Below are 20958 nucleotides of genomic sequence, written 5' to 3' on the forward strand. Positions count from 1 at the left end.
CAAGGGAAAATTAGGGATGGGCAATAAATGCTGGCCCAGCCAGCAAAGCCCACATCTCATGAGTGAATAAAAACAAATGTAAAAAGTAATTGTGCCAATTGATAGCTTCTGGCTTGAATACACCAGAGGGTTAAAAAAAAACACTTGCATTTATATAGTGCCTTTCACATAGTAAACTGCTTCAAGGCACTATCAAACAAAAGGATTATCAAACAAGATTTGACACCAAGCTGTATAAGTAGATATTAGGACAGGTGACCACAGGCTTGGTTTGAAGGAGTGTTTTTAAAGAGGAGCGAGAGGTAGTTTAAGGATTCCAGAACTTGGGGCCTTGGCTGATGAAGGACTAGCTGCCAATGGTGGAGCGATTAAGAATGGGGATGCTCAAGAGGTGAGAATTTTTTAAAAATTCATCCATGGGATGTGGGCATTGCTGGCTAGCCAAGCATTTATTACCCATCCTGAATTGTCCTTGTCCAGAGGGCATTTGGGAGTCAACCACATTGCTGTGGGTCTGGAGTCACATGTAGGCCAGACCAGGTAAGGATGGCAGATTTTCTTCTGTAAAGGACATTAGTGAACCAGATGGGTTTTTACAACAATCATTTCATAGTCATGATTATTAGACTTTTAACTCCAGATTTTGATTGAACTTGAATTCCACCATCTGCTGTGGTAGGATTTGAACCCAGGTCCAACAGAGCATTACCCTGGGCCTATTGGATTACTAGCCCAGTGACAATACCTTTGTGCCATTGCCTCCCACCCCAACCCAACCACTTAGAGGAATGCTGATATCTCAGAGGGTTGTGGGGCTGGAGGAGATTACAGAGATAGGGAGGGCTGAGACCATAGAGGGAATCGAAAGCAAGGGTGCGAGTTTTAAAATGGAGGCATTGCCAGGCCAAGAGCTCACATAGGGGTGAGAGGGGAATTAGGTCATGGACAGCACAGTGTTGGATGAACTGAGGCTTATGGTGGGTGGAAGATAGGAGACCAGCCAGGGGGAGTGTTGGAATTGTCAAATTTGGAGGTAACAAATGACTTGGATAATCCTCTACCAGGAGAGTTTCAGTACCTGCATTGGCAACAGAGCCTCATCGGTTAACCCGACCGAGTTGGCTGAACTGCAGCAGCCGTGCTGCTGTGACAGTGAGCCGGACACTTTGAAGAGACGCTAAAGCAAATCCTGGTGACTCCTTCCTCTCAAAAAGGCTCTATCCAGATGACGAGTCTTCCAGTTTAAAAGCCTTGACATACACACATCTGCCGCAACATTTTCAGAAAATAGCCAACATCCAGCCCACAAAACGAGGGGCGAACTTTCCCAAAAAGCGCCCCTGCTTCCTGACACCTCAAAACCAAAACCCCGATGAATCAGAACATAAAACTGAAGACTAAAGTTTACTCTGCAGCCTTCGAAGTCATGAAGAGATTGGATAAAGCGAATAAATTCAAAAAAAGTCTGTTGCAAATTTCGAAAATTGGACTTTATCTGATTGAATTTGGGGGGAAAAAGTAAACTTGGGATGCAAAGGAAAATAGAAGGATTTTATTTTGTGTGTGTTGCTTTTAACCCTTAATTAGGCTTAAAAGATAGTCCACTTAAAGCCTTCAATTGTCACGAATTGAACCGCAAATAGTGCTTGAATGAGGGTGATTTCCTGTGGGACAATTCTCTTTTTGATCAAGTCAAGCCAATTATCTTTGTATGCCGAGAATCTCCCAGATGGTGATGACTTCTTCCAGTCGGTCTGAGGGGTTTGTCTACCCTGCCATCCTATCAGAGACACACTAGCCCCGGCACACATTGATCCAGGCGGCCCCTCCCTTAGAGGTCCCAAGCATTTTGAAGACTTGACGCCTGATTGATAAGAGCGTGGGCCATTCGAATCACTGCCAGGCGGCTGACTTCTAAAGCCTTGCCTTTTATTGGCTGGTAAGGGGCCAAAAAACTTTTGTGGTTTTTTTTTCCCAAAAAAAACCCAGATTATATTCCAATGAACATTGCTCAGAGCAGTGGGAAGTAGCAAGGAGAGGAGGTTCCCCCTATCTTTTGGAAATCAGCTTACCTTAAAACATCACTGAAGTCCTGGTGAATGGCCACAATCGTGGGTTGAGGAGGCAATTTATCTGCTAGCGTTTGTTGCAGGTTAGTTTAATTTAATGTCATTTCAAAGACGTTTAATGTCAAGTTGAGAAGACTTTCCTTATTTTCAGTCCTACCCACTGGCTGTTTTTTTGTATTCTGTTCATGTTTTAAAGGGGTGTCCTCGAAACACATTTACAGCAGTTTTTTTAAAATCAAGATGTGTTTTATTTTTGTACTGATTTGCAAGCAATGCTGGCTCATTTTCTCTCTCTTCCCTCCCACCCACCCCACGTTATTACATAGCAAGCTGTTGAATGAGCCTTTTTGATCCTGTTGTCAATTTCCGCCACTTCCTTAGATCCTGAGATCACAGACTGAATTTTTTTTCTTGCAGCTCTGAATTTAAATTTGTTCTCCTTCTGAATAATTACATATATGAACATTTTTGCTGGTGAAAGTCAAAAGGGGAAAGTGATGCTTTGAATGGTAAACGTGTAGCTTATGGTACCTTTTGCAATATTAATTATATTTTCCGAAATTGCGTTTATATAGCGCCTTTCACGACCCCTTTACCGCCAATGAAGTACTTTTGAAGTCACTTTAATGTCTAAAGCGATTTTATGAATCAGTTTTTCGAATTCCTCCTTTTCACACTAGCATCCGGAGCCCACAGTAAATAACACACATCCATCCTCAATGTTACTGCTTAGGAACCCCTTCATTACCATGTCCCGTTTATATACTTAGCGGTTCTGGAGGGAGTGTTGTCAACTCTCATGGTTGGTTCAGAATCCTGTTTTTTTCTTAATTATATGTGGACAAACATTGCATTTTAACAACATTCATTCTGCAGTTGTTTTTTAAAACGATTTTTTTTTTGTAAATATACTTTAAAATTTGTAAAGCTACCTTACATAACAGTTCAAATTTAACATGAAGTGCAAAACAGATTGGTTTCTTTCCATACCACTCTTGAGGTGCCTCGCTACACTTTGGATTGCTGGTTAAATTTACAGTACTCATTCCATGTTAAAAATACAGCCCGAGGGGGTTTTACAGTTTTTTTTCAGCCCCTCCGAATTATACAAGGATGAATGACGTTGCCTGTTATAAAGTGAATATTTAGTCAGACTATCCAGGTGCTAGCAAGAGGAGAAATCACACCATCCTCATCTTGCCTCAATAGCCATACAGTAAGTTTTATGATTTTTGACTAATATTTGGACTGAATCATATTACTGGGATGGAATGTTTTCTGCTAAAGAGTAGAACTTTATTCTGTCTGTGTGTGTTGAATTGTAAGAATTGATTAGTTGTGGGTCATTAAATGTTAACAGAGTTAAACCTGTGAACAAACTTTCCAAAATTCCAAAAAGGTACTTGGAGGGAAAAGTAAAATGCATAATTCCTTAGTTTCTGCGTGCCATTTTAGAGCCTTACATCAGACAATCTCACAGCACAGAATTTGGCCAGTTGTGCCTGTATCAGCTCTTTGAAAGAGCTATCCAGTCAGCCCCCTGCTTGTTCCCATCACCTTTGAGTAAGTATCCAGTTCCCTTTTGAAAGTTACTATTGAATCTGCTTCCACTGGCCTTTCAACCAGTGCCTTCTAGATAATAGCTTGCCTTAAAACGTGCTCTTCACCTTGTCTCTGGCTCTCTTGTAAAATTACCTTATATCTGTGTTGTCTTGTGTGTAATGGACTCAACACCATCCAAATGAGGATCTAATTGAAAACAGAAACAGAAATACCTGGAAAAACTCAGCAGGTCTGGCAGCATCGGCGGAGAAGAGCGCAGTTGATGTTTTGAGTCCTCATGACCCTTCAACAGAACTAAGTAAAAATAGGAAAGGGGTGAAATATAAGTTGGTTTGGAGGGCGGGGGGGTGGGGGGTTTGTTGGGACAGAAGCCAGTGATAGGTGGAGATAACCAAAAGCTGTCACAGACAAAAGGACAAAGAGATGTTGAAGGTGGTGATATTATCTAAAGGAATGTGTTAATTAAGAGTGGACAGACAGCAGGACAGACAAGGTACAGATAGCTCTAGTGGGGGTGGGGTGAAATAATACTAAAAGGGCATAAAAGATAGAGATAAACAACGGGTGGAAATACATTTAAAAGTAATGGAAATAGGTGGGAAAAGAAAAATCTATATAAATTATTGGAAAAAAACAAAAAGGAGGGGGAAGAAACAGAAAGGGGGTGGGATGGAGGAGAGAGTTCATGATCTAAAATTGTTCAACTCAATATTCAGTCCGGAAGGCTGTAAAGTGCCTAATCGGAAGGTGAGGTGTTGTTCCTCCAGTTTGCATTGAGCTTCACTGGAACAATGCAGCAGGCCAAGGACGGACATGTGGGCATGACAGCAGGGTGGAGTGTTGAAATGGCAAGCAACAGGGAGGTCTGGGTCATGCTTGTGGACAGATCGAAGGTGTTCTGCAAAGTGGTCACCCAGTCTGCGTTTGGTCTCTCCAATTGATTCTAATTGATTCGGTCTTTGTGAGAGGATTGGAACATTAGCACCCCGTTCTAGTGAAAGAGGGACCTGATAAAGCTTTTAAGATTTTGAAAGTCTTTGAGGCTAAACATTCAATGAGTGTTGGCACCGGTCAGTGAATTGGTAACTGTGAGGGTGACCCAGACTAAGCAGTGGAAGAATGAAATGTGCAGTTTCGAAGGATTCGGTTTTGATTAAAGAGGTTTTATTTAACAAGTATGGAATTCTTTGTCATAAGTTGAGGCAGGAGTAAAATGCAATTGGGTATTTGAAAAGTAGTGTGTGAAATATGATATAGTGATAGGGCAAAGAAAGGGATAGAATAGATGATTTAGTTAAGCAGCTAGAATTGATGCCCTGTAATTTCTGAGGCTGTGCTAATTTTGATGTTGTTAATCTCCAATCAAGTAATAAAACTGTTAAGAGCTCCAGAGTTGCCTGTTCCATTGTATGTCTCCTTTCTCATAGAATTTGTACACCAGTGAGGAGAATTAGGTAAACTTTCTTTTCTCAACGTGCTCTCCATTCTGAATGTGTTGACTAATGCTTCAACAAGCTTTACAGGTGCTCGAGTGTCCATTTTTCACAGGCAGGTCTCGCTGGGGCTATTTCATTCCAAGGGAATATCACCTCAGAACCCAATCCTGCCCAGATATGCACACTTTCTAGCATAGCTCACTAGCTAATGATCGGGAACAGAAACCTGGGCTAATATTTAATATTTTCCCCCAGTGCAGGAGTATTGAGGGAAACTGCACCCTTGAGTTAGGATCTGCTAATTCTACACAGGCCAGGGGTTGAGTCTGGCATTTTTCTGCTCAGTGTGGCTTACCAGGCAGTCAAAATCATTAAAAAAAATATATACATTTTTCCACAACAAATCATCACCAGTTTAAAAATAAGTCGACAGTCCTGGGTTTTTAATCCCATTGTTGGGGAAACCTCTGGAAACTTAACTTATCTTGTAAAATATTCCTGATGTACAGATGCAAATAGAATCTGCTGGTGGTCAGATACATTTCTCTGCTTGTATAAACTGTGCAGTTCTCAATTGTGATTTTCTGTCCACATGTCCTGCTATGGGGTAGGATATGTCCTTCTATCCAGTGTGAAGCTGCTGATCACCTCATTTGACGATATGTTTGCTGTGTTGTGCCATTGTGCAATGGTCTCCCACCAATTGCACTCCCCTGCTCTTCATTCACCTTTAAGCTTTATTTCCTAGTTCCCTTGTCACTTTTCCTTCTCTCTGCCGCCTTTTTTTGTTTCATTTTCTATTTATTCTCTTCTGCACTCCTGGCTGGTCACCCCACACTCTACCCTCTGTAAGCTTGAGGTCATCCAAAACACTATGGTCGGTTTCTTAACTCACAGCTGGTCCCATTCCCCTATCACCCCCATCTCTCTGCTCACTGACCTACATTGGTTCCTGGTTAGGTAACACCTTGATTTTTAAAAATTCTGGTTTGCTATCTCTGCAAACTCCTAGAGCTCCACTGCGCACCTCTAATTCTGTCCTTTTGAAAATCCCCGATTTTAATCGCTCCACCATTGGCCATGCCTTCAGTTGCCTAGGCTATAACCTCTGGAATATCCTCCCTACACCTCTGCGCCTCACTTTCCTCCTTTTAAGACACTCCTTTAAAACCTACCTCTTTAACTAGGTTTTTGGTCATTTGACCTAATATGTCCTTTTGTGGCATGGGGTCATACTTTGTTTTATAATGTTCCTGTGAAGTGCCTTGGGGTGTTTTATTACATTAAAGATGCTATATAGATATAAGTTGTTATTTACATGTTCCCCTGTCAAAAGTCTTGCATTTCATGTCCCTATGTATACAATATGTTGTCTTGGAATGGATGCTCTGTACTTTATCCTCAAAAATCTGGGTGGGAAGTGCCAATGTTTCCAATGCTCATTAAGGTGCTTTTTACAGCACAATATCCCATCCACACAATATCCGATCACACCTACAGAAGGTTTTTTATTATTGCTGTCTTGGATCCATATTTATTGACCTCCTGGCAGGGCAGTTGCTAACTGAGTTGCCCAATATAGCACTGAACCATTCTGATCAAGTTTTACCTTTGCCCCGGGGTTACTGTTAACACACACCCTCCAGGACTTTGCCAAAATGACCATCGGTCACGGATTCAGGACAGTGAATATCAGGCTATCGTGACTTTGGCACCGTGGCTCTCCACTGATGCTGTCCTCGCCTGATCCATGTGTACGTTTCCAGCAGGGGCCTATGGATACAGGTACCAATCCAAAAAGTGAAAGCTCTGGCTGATTTGAAGGTAATTAGCAAAATACCAAAAGGGAAACGAGATTCTTTTTCTTTTTGCAGACGGTGAGGTGATCTGAAAGGGCAGTGGAAGCAGATTCAATGGTAACTTTCAAAAGGAGTTGGATGTATACTTAAAATTGTTGCAGGGCTATGGAAAGAGAGAAGAGGAACGGGTCTAACTGGATAACTCTTTCACAAGCCCCGCAGACATGATGGGCAGAATGGCCTCCACTGCTGTATTACTGTGTTCGGTGATTTGACCCTCCTTAAGCTGAAGATGTTGAAGCTGTTTGGGTCCTGCCACTATCCTTGCTGAGATCGGCTAACCTGGGGATTGAACCTGGGGCCTTCCTAGACCAGGTGTGTTCAGCTACTAACCATGTAGGCCCGTGAGCCATTGGGGGAGTTTTCCAGATGATTCATTTCCATGGCAGGGCAGATTGAGAAAGCCGTTAGAAAGGCGTAGGAAATCCTGGGAGGCAGAGTACCAAGAGCAAGAAAGTTCTGATGAATCATTTTTATAAAACATTAGTTTGGCCTCAGCTAGAGTATTATGTCCAATTCTGGGCACCACACTTCAGGGGGGATGTGAAGGCTTTAGCGAGGGTGCAGAAAAGATTTACAAATATGGTTCGAGGGTTGAGGAACTTCAGTTACGTAGGTATGTTAGAGAAACTGGGTCTGCTCTCTACGGCTGAGAGGAGATTTCAAAATCATGAGGGGACTGGACAGAGGTAAAGAGGAACTGCTCCATTGACAGAAGGGTCAAGAGCCAGCAGACACCGACTTTTAAAAAAAAATATTATTCGTGGGCGTTGCTGGCTAGGCCAGCATTTATTACCCATCCCTAATTGCCTTTGTTCAGAGGATCAACCACATTGCTGTGGGTCTGGAGTCGCTTGTAGGCCAGACCAGGTAAGGACAGCAGATTTCCTTCCCTAAAGGGCATTAGTGACCCAGACAAGTTTTTATGACAATCGGCAATGGTCATCATTAGACTTTTAATTCCAGGTTTTTGTTTTTAAAGTCAAATTCCGCCATTTGCTGTGGTGGAACCACCCCATCCGATTGGTATAAGAAGCACCAGCACCTTGAGGGAAAACTGTTTTGCACAGCGAGTGGTTAGGGTCTGGAATACACTGATTGAGAGTGTGGTGGAGGCAGGTTCAATCGTGGCTTTCAAAAGGGAATTGGAGAGGCGGCTGACGCAAAACTTTGCAGCGCTACGGAGAAAGAGTGGGGGAATTGGACTAGCTGAATTGTCCTTGAAGAGACTGTGGTCACAGCACATTCTGTGGTCTCATAGCTGCAGGGCAAGCGAGTTTTGTAATCTGGCTCCAGTCTACAAGCCCACACGCCAAAGAAAACCTGTGTTCAGGGTACATCCATGTGGTGCCTTGCCTTAAAATGATTGGGCAATATTGGGTTAAAAAAAAGACAAGATCTGCATTGATATAGGGCCTTTCATGACCTTTGGGGCATCCCCCATGGAATAAGTGTGATCGCTGTTTAATGTAGGAAACGCACTGCAGCCAGTTTGTGCACAGCAAGCTCCCACAAGCAACAAATGTGATAATGAGCAGGTAACCTCTTTCTGTAGAGTTGATTTGTGGGATAAATGTTGGCCAGGACACTGGGGAGAACTCCCCTGGTGCTCTTTGACGACATGGAATCTTTTATGTACCTGAGAGGGCAGATTCATGTCTGTCCTCCGACAGAGCGGCGCTCCCTCAGTACGGGCACAGGAATCTAACCTTTTGATTTTTGTGCTCAAAACATGGAGTACTGTACCAAGCACCTTCGGACTCTTGAGGTGAGACTGTTACCAGCTGCGGCACAGCTGATGGCTTGAAATGGTGATACTGTCAAAAACTGGAATAGCATTAATTCCGGTCTTGGCTCAAAGTGGGCAACTTTTAAAGTGCACAAGGGCTAGATCCCACTGAAAAGCCACTTGAAGCCCCAGTGTGAAGTATAACCAGGATGTGAATTAGAGTGGGGGCTAAATGAGCGCTTTATTCAAATCCATGTGGTTTTGATCAGCTTTTAACTCCAATGTGATTGTACGTAAATATATTGAATTGGTTTGAAGTTCCACTTTTGAAGCTAGATTTGATTGTATTGAGTTGGCTCTTAAAACCTGTCTGAAAACACAGCCTGTGTAAATACACAACAAGCACAAATAATGAGTTAAAAACCCATCCCGACAGAAGGTTTGCTTGGCAATAACTGTTGTAATAAAACAAAGGAGGCCTGCCCTTGTTCAGATCACCTTCCAATTGTTTTTCTAATTCTCCCCCATGAATTTGAAGTCTGATTTGACCATTTATTATAGCCGCTCAAGTGTATTTTGGGATTAATTGTGTGTTCTTTAATTTTGTGGATGATGTGGATTAAATTTTAAACATATAACCCAGAATTGTCCTGTATACTGTGACAGTGACAGCAGATGGAAAGTTCCCTGGGTATCTATGGATCAATTCTCTGTGATCCTTCCTATTGTAATGTTGTGCTGTAAGTGCAATCAATTAAATTTGCTTTGATAGGTGGGTAGTGAGCAAGTTGAAGTGTACTTTTCCCTATTTGATCTAGCAATCTTTGCTGACTGAATTTCACCTATGAATTTTGGCTTAATTGGAGGCTTTTAACCTGGATTACATCCGCTTGCTGCCATATTGACAGCTGAAGTTATCGCCCTCCAAAACATGTTTTGTGGAACTTCAGTTGCTACAATGGGGTTTTTAATGACCACAAGTTGGGAAGAGAAAATGAAGCAATTTTTTCCCCTATGGCAGAATTACGTAACAGAGAATTTGCACCAAGACTGATACTGAATTCAAGAATAAGCCCTTTTGTTAACACTAAAATAGCTCTGACAATTATAATCAATCCTCATGGACTTTATGGCTACCCCTCAGGTTTTGCCTCGTGGAGTTTTCACCAAGAGGAAAACAGCTTTGGCAAGATGTTGCGATTCAGCCCCTTAAGTGAAGGGTGATCTTGAGACAATTTTTTGTCAACAAATCAGTGCTCAGCACTGCCATGCAGCTCAACTCCTGCTTTAAATGTTGCCAGCATTTTTTAAAAAAAATTCCACACAAATTAATATTTCTCCTAATTTTCTCTCTCAAAGGTGCAGACACTTGCTGGGGTATGCCAAAATGGCCTGTACTTCACATGAGCTCAAGTAGTTGGAGCTGGACGAGATATTTGACTAGGTATGCATTGCCGATGGGTCCAATCCCAGTCATATTGGATATCTACCTACATGCCCTTTAACAACAAGGGTTAGTAGAATGCTTTGTGGATCAGGAATCCTGGATGATTTTTTTTTTTTGTCCCTCCCCACCCCATCCAAGGACCAACTGGTTGAGATTAATTAATTCAGCGTAGCTTGGCGATTGATCTGGGAACTTGCTGGTCTGGGTGAGTCAGCAAAATGCTTGTGGTGCGCTAAGGCAGTGAGCTATTGGGAGTTGGGGTGGTTTTGTTTATAATTGTTTATCACAGAATGTTACAGTGCAGAAGGAGGCCATTGGGCCCATCGTGTTTGCACCAGCTCTCCAAAGGAGCATTATGACTCGGTGTCATTCTCCTGCCTTTTCCCTGTACCCCTACACATTGTTTCTATTCAAATAATCATCTAATGCTCCCTTGAATGCCTCGATTGAACCTGCCTCCACCACACTTCCAGGCAGTGCATTCCAGACCTGAACCACTCGCTGTGTGAAAAAAATGTTTTCTCACCTCACATTTGCTTCTTTTACAAATCACTTTAAACCTGTGCCCTCTCGTTCTTGATCCTTTTACAAGCAGGAACAGTTTCTCCCCATCTACTCTGTTCAGTCCCCTCATCATTTTGAGCATCTCTGTCAAATCTCCTCTTAGTCTTCTCTCCAAGGAGAACAGTCCCAACCTCTTAAATCTATCCTCATAGCTGAAATTTCTCATCCCTGGAACCATTCTTGTAAACCTCTTCTGCACTGTCTCCAATGTGTTCACATCCTTCCGATAGTGTGGCGCCCAGAACTGTACACAATATTTTAGCTGAGGTCTAAGTAGTGTCTTATATAAGCTCAGCATAACCTTCCTGCTCTTCTACTCTATACCCCTATTAATAAAGCCCAGGATACGATATGCTTTATTAACTGCTCTCTCCACCTGTCCTGCCACCTTCAGGCTATGCACATAAACACCCAGGTCCTTCTGCTCCTGCACACCCTTAAGAATTGTACCCCTTATTCTGTATTGTGTCTCCTTGTTCTTCCTACCAAAATGCATCACCTCACATCTCTCCGCATTGAGCTTCCTTCTGACACCAACTTGTCTATGTCCTTTTGAACTTCCATGCTGTCGTCCTCATACTTTACAATGCCTCCAAGTTTCATATCACCCACAAACTTTGAAATTGTCCCCTGCACACTAAGATCGAGATCATTATATCAGGAAAAGCAAGGGTTCCAATACCGACCCCCGGAGAACTCCACTACAAACCTTCCTCCAGCCCGAAAAATATCCATTGACCCCTACCCTCTGTTTCCTCTTACGCAGCCAATTTTGTATCCACATTGCTATTGTCCCTATTATTCCATGAGCTATAACTTATCTCAAGTCTGTTGTGTAGCTAAACGCGCTATTCTAGGAAGTTCAATCTTTACATTAGCTGATCTCAGCCAGGATAGTGTTAGGACCCAAACAGTTTCAACATCTTCAGTAAAGTGCTTGAGTGGTGAAATAAAGAACTAACACTCGTTCCTGGAAACATCATAAGATTCCAATCCCACAGATGATTGTTTCTGACTTTATGCTGGTAGCCCAACAGTGTTTGCTCCATGTGTGCAAAAATCAGAATTATCTCCAAAAATTTTTTTTTAATTCATTCATGGGATGTGGATGTTGCTGGCTAGACCAGCATTTATTGCCCATCCCTAATTGCCCTTGAGAAGGTGGTGGTGAGTTGCCGTCTTGAATTGCTGCAGTCCATGTGGTGTAGGTACACCCACAGTGCTGTTAGGGAGGAAGTTCCAGGATTTTGATCCAGTGACAGTGAAGGAACTACGATATATTTCCAGGTCAGGATGGTGAGTGGCTTGTTCCAGGTGGCGGTGTTCCCATGTATCTGCTGCCCTTGTCCTTCTAGATGGTAGAGGCCGTGTGTTTGGAAGGTGCTGGCGAAGGAGCCTTGGTGAGTTCCTGCAGTGCATCTTATATATGGTACACACACTGCTGCTACTGTGTGTCAGTGGTGGAGGGAGTGAATGTTTGTGGATGGGGTGCCAATCAAGCAGGGCTGCTTTGTCCTGGATGGTGTCGAGCTTCTTGAGTGTTGTGGGAGCTGCACTCATCCAGGCAAGTGGGGAGTATTCCATCACACTCCTGACTTGTGCCTTGTACATAGTGGACAGGCTTTGGGGAGTCAGGAGGTGAGTTACTCGCCATAGGATTCCCAGCCTGTGACCTGCTCTTGTAGCCACAGTATTTATGTGGCTAGTCCAGTTCAGCTTCTGGTCAATGGTAACTCCCAGGATGTTGATAATGGGGGATTCAGTGATGGTAATGCTATCGAATGTCAAGGGGCGATAGTTAGATTCTCTCTTGTTGGAGATGGTCGTTGCCTGGCACTTGTGTGGTCCGAGTATATATTACTTGCCATGTGTCAGCCCAGGCTAGGCCTTGCTGCATTTGGACATGGGCTGCTTCAGTATCTGAGGAGTCGTGAATGGTGCTGAACATTGTGCAATCATCAGTGAACATCCCCACTTCTGACCTTATGATGGAGGAAATCAGCTGCTTTAAAAAAAAAACAAACTCTGCTCCCTGATAGGTTCAGTTAGCAATCAGCTGCCCACAGGTTTAGCCCCTCAAACCTGTCCCATCATTCAAGATACAGATCAGCCATAATCATGCTAGGTTCCTTGTCCCTTAATGCTCTTACATTGCAACAAATAAATCTCACATTTTTGACATTTTCAATTGACCTCCAGCTTTTTGGGGAGACAGTTCCAGATTTCTGCTACGTTTTGTGTGACAAAGTGCTTCCTGATTTCACCCCTATGAACAGCTTAGCTCTAATTTTCTTGCACCAGAGGGGATAGTTTCTCTCTTTCTGCCTTAACAAATCATTTAATCATCATAAAAGCCTCAATTAATTCACCCCTTAATCTCCTACACTCAAGGGAATCCAAGCCAAGTCTTTTCAACCCATCCTCATTATTTATCCCTTTTTAGCCTTGGTATTATTCTGAACCTGCACTGCACCCCATCCAAAGTCAATATACCCTTCCTGAGGTATAGAGTCCAGAATGAACACAGTACTCCACAAGCAATCTTAACCAGAACTTTGTGGAACTGTAGTTAACGTCCACAGTGTATGGCTTGGCTCAGTGGTTGTAACCTCCTCGATTGACTCAGAAGGTCATTGGTTCGAATGCCAGGAATTCAGGGATTTCATCTAGGCCAAAATGCCAGTACAGCATCAGCACGTGCTGCATTTTGGGTGAGAATTTAGACTGGGACCTTTATCTGTGGGGCAAAAAACATCCCGTTATGCTACTGGAAGAAGGGCAGTGGCATTCTCCCAGTAACCCTGCTGACACTAATCCAGCTGGCTGGGCTACTAACACCGGAGGGGTAAAATCAGTATGCATTGGGTCTTTTTTGGGTGTAAAACTGGGCTTGACATCTACAATCTACCTGTGCATTTGGACCACTGCTAAATTAGTTGTGACTTTTAAACGTGTGTGTTAGGTCCCAGGTCCCATGAGGGAGCGAAGACCCAATGAACTGGTGGTTTGTTTCCAATGAGTGCGGCTTGCTCTGCTCGGGGGTTTTGTCCAGTGCTGCTATAGCCCCAAGTAGTGGGAGTCAACAAAAGGGGCGATTCACTATTTTTAAAGGTGACTCAAAAAACATTCCTGTGGAACTAGGGAGTGTGGTAGCTCTCGCCACCTGACTTCACTTTCCTCACAACTGCTCCCTCCCAGGATTTGTCTGAGCTCTGCTGATGAGACAAGCGACCTGGCGTTTGTCCTTTTCATAACACTGAGCGACTTGTGGAAGCATGACAGCTCCCACAAACAAAATGTTACTGAGGACTCAAAGATCGATTCTAGCTCAGCTGTAGGTGTGAAAATGGGCCTTCTCTGGTAATTTCAGCTCCTTGGTGTTTGTGGGGTCTTGCTGTGTGCAAATTGGGTGTTTTCTGACACTATTAAAACATAGCCACTTATGTTAATTTATTGGCTGTGAACGAGACCTGGGTTTCCTTGTACACCAGTCGCTGAAGGTAAGCATGCAGGTGCAGCAGGTGGTAAAGAAGGTAAATGGTATGTTGGCCTTCATAGCGAGAGGATTCGAGTACAGGAACAGGGATGTCTTGCTGCAATTGTACAGGGTCTTGGTGAGACCACACCTGGAATATTGTGTGCAGTTTTAGTCTCCTTATCTGAGGAAGGATGTACTTGCTATAGAGGGAGTGCAGCGAGAGGTTTACCAGACTGATTCCTGGGATGGCAGGACTGACATATGAGGAGAGATTGAGTCGGTTAGGATTATATTCGCTGGAATTCAGAAGAATGAGGGGGTATCTCATAGAAACCTATAAAATTCTAACAGGACTAGACAGGGTAGATGCAGGAAGGATGTTCCCAATGGTGGGGGAGTCCAGAACCAGGGGTCACAGTCTGAGGATACGGGGTAGACCATTTAGGACTGAGATGGAGAAATTTCTTCACCCAGAGAGTAGTGAGCCTGTGGAATTCACTACCACAGAAAGTAGTTGAGACCAAAACATTAAAAGGAGTTAGATATAGCTCTTGGGGCAAAAGGGATCAAAGGATATGGGGAGAAAGCGGGAGCAGGATATTGAGTTGGATGATCAGCCATGATCATAATGAATGGCAGAGCAGGCTCGAAGGGCTGAATGGCCTACTCCTGCTCCTAGTTTCTATGAACTGCTTTCGGATGTCCTCAGGTCATGAAAGGTGCTATAGAGAAGCAAGTTTCTTTTATATCCAGTGCAAGAAGCTTGGAAAGGCAGGATCTCTAGACTCACCCTACTTTTGGATTTTATAGTATTGTGTAGGCCATTGACAGCATGTGAACCAATTGTATGCAGCTGGCAGGCATTTAACTGAGTAAGTACTTTGTTCCTTGTATAAGAAGGAACAGACTGAAACTGTGGTTGTTGGGTTTGGAGGTGCATGATTGGAATCTATAATTTTCTCCCCCTGCCTCAAATTCCTGAAGACCCCAAGATAATTGCAGATGAGGAAGGCCATTCAGCCCATCTGAGTTTGTCCATCCAGAAACCCTGCCCCCACCCCAAATACCCCATCTCAGCATCCTGTTGTTCTCAGACCATTCAAGGGTGTTTGCCTCCACGACCCTTATCTGTGGGTCTATTCCATGTGTTCCTTGCTCTTTTGTATGAAGAAAAACTTCCTGATATTGGTTCTTAGTTAGCCTTTTACCAGTTTGAACCTGGGGCCCTTTGTCCTACAATCTCCATTTGATTCAAATAATATTCCAGGTTTATAACTTCCATTTTCCATTTCCTTGTAATAAAATCAAGGGTTTTGCCATGCTGAGGTTCCACTCCATGAGTTGAGGAACTTGCTCGAGCAGGCATGTATATGGCTATGTGCAAAATTGCCCAGGTATGTCCTGTACACACACAGGACAAATCCAACCCAGCCAATTACTGCCCCATCAGTCTACACTCTATCATCAGCAAAGTAATGGAAGGGGTCATCAACGGTGTTATCAAGCGGCACTTGCTCAGCTATAACCTGCTCACTGACACCCAGTTTGGGTTCCGCCAGGGCCACTCAGCTCTTGACCTCATTACAGCCTTAGTCCAAACATGGTCAAAAGAGTTGAACTCCCTAGGTGAGGTGAGAGTGACTGCCCTTGACATCAAGGCAGCATTTGACTGAGTGTGGCATCAAGGGGCCTTAGTAAAACTGGAGTCAATAGGAATTGGGGGGAAAACTCTCCACTGGTTTGAGTCATACCTAACACAAAAGAAGATGGTTGTGGTTGTTGGAGGTCAATCATCTCAGCTCCAGGACATCACTGCAGGAGTTCCTCAGGGTAGTGTCCTCGGCCCAACCATCTTCAGCTGCTTCATCAATGACCTTCCTTCCATCATAACGTCAGAAGTGGGATGTTCACTGATGATTGCACAATGTTCAGCACCATTCGTGACTCCTCAGATACTGAAGCAGTCCATGTCCAAATGTAGCAAAACCTGGACAATATCCAGGCTTGGGCTGACAAGTGGCAAGTAAAATTTGAGTCACACAAGTGCCAGGCAATGAGAGAATCTAACCATTGCCCCTTGACATTCAATAGCATTACAATCACTGAATCCCCCACTGAACCACTGCAGTCCATGTGGTGTAGATACACTACCTCAAGGGCAGTTAGGGATGGGCAATTCCTAGCCTCTGACCTGCTCTTGTAACCACAGTATTTATATGGCTAGTCCAGTTCAGTTTCTGGTAACCCCCAGAATGTTTATAGGGTGGTTGCTGAGAAGTTGTTTCCCTGGGCTTGAGGGTTTAGAACTAGCGAACATTGTCTTAGGCCTGAATGGCCAACTCCTTATCCCAAGATGAAAACTTTCTTCACCAGAGGGTTGTGAATCTTTGGATTTCTCTACCCCGAGAGCTGTGGTGGCTCCATCGTTGACTATTATCAAGACAGATCTAAGGGAAATGGGAGTAGGGCAGGAAAATGGAATTCGAGCAGAAGATAATCTACGAGCTTACTGACTGGCAGAGCAAGTTTGCAGGGCCAAATGGTCTACTCTTCCTATTTCTTATGTTCATATCCTTGTGTTTTTATGAACCACCTTAACACATCTGGCATCTGTTCACTTCCAGCAAGATAGGAGTGGGAACTTTGGCTGATTTTTAAAAAAAATATATTTCTTTCTCTTGCAGCTTCAAGATCCTGCAACTCCCTGCTCTTGATGTAGAACTCTAGGGCAATTAGGCATGGGCAATAAATGCTGGCCTTGCCAGCAATGCTCACATTCCATGAACAAATATTTAAAAAAAAAACAATCTGGAAATTGGGTACCAAGGCACCTGATTTGTGACCTGCAAAAAAACAAAGTTAATGAACACAAAATATATGGGTGTGATTCATGGCATGTCCCAGTTGTCAATTGTTCATGTTGTGTGACACCCTATGATACAACGATAAAACCTACACTCTGCCAATCTTAACACCACATAATAGCACAGTCTTTTTTAAAATCCTTTTATGGAATGTGGGCATTGCTGCCCACCCCCCCCCCCCCCCAATTGCCATTGAATTGAGTGGTTAGCTAGGCCATTTCAGAGGGCATTTAAGAGTCAAGTACATTGCTGTGGATCAGGAGTCACATGTAGGCCAGGCCAGGCAACCCTAAAGGGGCATTTGTGAACCAGAGAGGTTTTTACAACAATTGATAGTTTCATGGTCACCATTACTGGGGCTAGTTTTTAATTCCAGATTTTATCTGCTGTGGGATTTGAACCCATTTCCCACAGCTTTAGTATAGGCCTCTGGGTTACTAGTCCCATGATATTACCACCATGCCACCATCTACCCCTCTCTATATAGGGTGATACCTTTTGTCACCAATTAGGATATTGTTATTGTAACTTGATATTGTACATGTGCCTTTGCCCCCCTGGCATTCTACCAGAAGATTCTATGCCACTGAAGGGGTCTTTGGTGATAACCAAGTCTTCTGCCTAACCATACAATTAAACAATTCCTGTTCACAAATATTCAATTTATCACTATTTTAGATCATACCTTTGTGTCAACATCTTCTATGATAAATTGCTACATCAACATTTCCCATTCGATTTTAACTGTGACAATGTACTGCTGAAAAAAAAAGACATGCTGTCCAAGCTTTTTGTCTTGCACTCATCAGGACAGATTTGCAAGAATACCAAATCTCAAATGGAACAACAATTTATACTTCATGGGAAGAGGGTGCTGATTGGTTGGCAAGTAAACTCAGCAACTCGCACAGTGGAGGTCAATTTTAATGACACTATGTATGCCCAAATAGATGGCGTTGTCATGGGGTCTAGGCCCAGCTCTTACCAACAGCTTTGTTGGTTTCCACGAGAAATGTCTTTCCAATGGAATGACTCCTTACCTCCTACCCCCTTGCATATTTTGGATACAGAGATGACATGTTTGCTATATTTGAATCCGCAGCTGTATGTAAGAATTTCCTTACGCACCTTAATGGGTTCCATCCTGTGCTCAAATTCAACTGTGAACTGGAGCAGTCAAATGAGCTGCTTTGCCTCAACATGTTAGTTAAGCGATCTGCCAATGGGTTCTCTGCTACTGTCTACTGCAAGCCCACTATCACTGGTCAATTTACAGGCTGGGATCCCTACAGTTCCACGTTCCACAAATTGGCCTTATTGGCAACCTCGTAAGTAGGGCCCAAGCCATTTGCTCACTGTGCAAGCTTGATGCTGAAATAAGGTGCATCAAAGCTATCCTGTGAGATAATGGCTACCCTGTTCAGATCATTTTGCGCTTTATGTAGCACAAACTCATGGGCCTAACACTGCCACCTTCGGCCCTGAAAAGTGCCCGGTCTACCTCAGATTACCCTGAAGGGTAAGGCATCTCAGCAATTTGAGCAACAGGTGAAGCTAGCTCTTTCACGCTGCTACTGTGCAGTAGCAACACGAGTGGTATTCTCCACTAACAGGATGCTGCCGTCAAGCCAAAAAGACATTCTGCCTATCATCCAATGTGGTATATGAATTTCCATGCTGGTGTGATGCCAGGTATGTAGGTTGTATGTCCCAAAGGCTGGTGGATCATATCAAACACATTACATGTCCCTTCAGTTGTTCTCAACAGGCAAGGGTACCGACTGTACTCAACCAGTCTGTGCTTGCAAAACTCAACATAGTGTCCAACATTAGATGTGATTGGGTGTCAGTGTCATTCTTAGCATAATTTAAGATTGTCAGCCAAGCTGATAATGTAGAGTGGCCTACTTAGGTGTGTTAGAAGCTGCATATGTTCACACACAGCGCCCTGTCCTTTGCAAAAAGAAAGAACATACCCATGCATTGTGCCTTTTTCAACTAAACAAAAGCTTGGGGGGACAGCCATTCCCTGGTTCTTTGCCTTGACCAATCAGAGTCAACTTGCTTGGTTTGAATGTAAACAAAAGCTTGGCAGCTAACTGTTCCCTGGTGCATTCTCATTGACAACCAATCAGCATGCTTTTCTCACGCAGTATAAAATTTTGGTTTCCTTTTGCGATTTGGTATTCTTGTGAATCTGTCCTGATGAGTGCAAGGAGAAAAGTTTTGACAACATGTCTCTTTTTTTTCTCTCTTTCAGCATCACTCCAGTTCGGTGCGACCAAGTGACTATTTGTCACAATGTAGTTGTTGCTTCTGGCTGCTAGGTGGGCCTATGAGTTTCTGAAGGCACCCAATTATATCTCCCTCTTGTAGAACATCTTCATCAATTAACCGGGTAATTAATTAAAGTGTAATTTTAATTGAAAATCTTTTTTTAATAAGTGACTTGAGTGAAGAACTTGATTTCTTTTTTTTCCCCCTTTCAGGACCACACACCAAGCTCTTCACCTGAATCAGTAACGTGTTCGTCCATGTTGGCTGCTACCTGTGGAAGAGTAGGGCAAGTTGCATCAACCTCTGCAGACTTTCCTCCATTTCAATATGACTCGTCTATGGAGTCCACTTCAGGCATGTTTCAGTTTTGGAGCAACGAAGCATTTGGAGGCTCTCACTCATTTAGCCCCCCGAAGGCTCAGTATTCTTGTGGAGCAGCACCATTGGCGCTGGGATCACGTGAACCTCCCCTGACCCCTCCGGCAGAATCGATCTACACTTTTGAGCTATCTTCTGTGAAGATTTTGACGACTTCTGTCCCTGCCAGCTCAGCCTATTCTTATCCAGAAACTAATGGGATTGCTCAGAGCTTTCCCAACTTCATTCCCAGTTCCTCAGCTTTGCAGTCCAGACGTGTATCTCCCAGCCATGCAGATGAGATCCCTTGGTGGAGCATGCAACAGCCCAATGCTGTCAATCCTCACCACCTCCAACTTGGAAGACCTATGACCCTGGGCCATCAAACCCAATTGCCAACTACACTTCAAAGTTCTTCCAAAAGTCTTCTAAACTGTTCCAGGCGTTGTAGGAGGTGTAGGTGCCCCAACTGCCAATCTCCAGGCAACAGTGAAGTGCAGGGTAAGAAGAAACAACATATCTGCCATATTACAGGCTGTGGGAAAGTCTATGGAAAGACTTCCCACCTAAAGGCTCACCTGCGCTGGCATGCTGGGGAGCGCCCCTTTGTTTGCAACTGGCTCTTCTGTGGCAAAAGTTTCACCAGGTCCGACGAGTTGCAGAGACACCTGAGAACGCACACTGGGGAGAAGCGCTTCTGCTGCCAGGAATGCGGCAAAAGATTCATGAGGAGCGACCACCTCTCCAAGCACACCAAAACCCACCAGAACAAGCGGATGAAACACCACGGAGTGACTCTGGAGAGCATCAAGAAGGAGTAAGAAAGAAAGGGCAGCTCCCCTGATGGCTTAGTTGGCGCATGCATGGGGTTGCATGCTGCTAAGCCATGCAGAGCAGGAGGATCTGGGTTTGGATCGCTGGCCTGTGTTGAGCTGGCTGGTCTCGGCCAGGGAGGCAGTAGAGGGTGCTATATTTGGTGTCGGATGTCCCTGGGCAAGGGTGGGGTGGGGGGGGGTTGTGGAAAAATCAGCCAGGGTTCCCATTTGAGCCTTGCTGGAACTGTGTGCGTGTGTGTGCCCTAACATCAGTCACCATTTTGGGAGACGAGAATGAGGATGGAAGGGGGGGCTGTGGAAGAATTGAAAGACAAGAGTAGAAGAACATTTTGTGAAGAAGTGGAAACAAAATAAGGGATAAATGATGAGGAAATTCAATTATTTCAAACTGAAAGGGGAACTCTTTGATAATTGTCTTAAAATAAGCATCTGGAGGTTGGAAGAATATTTTCTACATCTAAATGGTTTAGGAAAAGGCC

General features: G+C 43.8%; 1 protein-coding gene across 1 annotated transcript in view; it reads left to right on the top strand.

The window, feature by feature from the left end:
* LOC121273204 (transcription factor Sp5-like) overlaps positions 1–20464 on the top strand; it is a 31468-nt gene extending 11004 nt beyond the window's left edge. The window contains exons 4-6 of the mRNA XM_041180196.1: positions 18112–18337; positions 19270–19294; positions 19499–20464. Of these exons, the coding sequence (XP_041036130.1) occupies positions 18112–18337; positions 19270–19294; positions 19499–20464 (1217 nt within the window). The remainder of the gene's footprint in view (positions 1–18111; positions 18338–19269; positions 19295–19498) is intronic.
* The last annotated feature ends 494 nt before the right edge of the window (positions 20465–20958 follow it).

Source organism: Carcharodon carcharias, chromosome X, assembly GCF_017639515.1.
Source record: "Carcharodon carcharias isolate sCarCar2 chromosome X, sCarCar2.pri, whole genome shotgun sequence".
In the NCBI taxonomy this organism is placed as follows: domain Eukaryota; kingdom Metazoa; phylum Chordata; class Chondrichthyes; order Lamniformes; family Lamnidae; genus Carcharodon; species Carcharodon carcharias.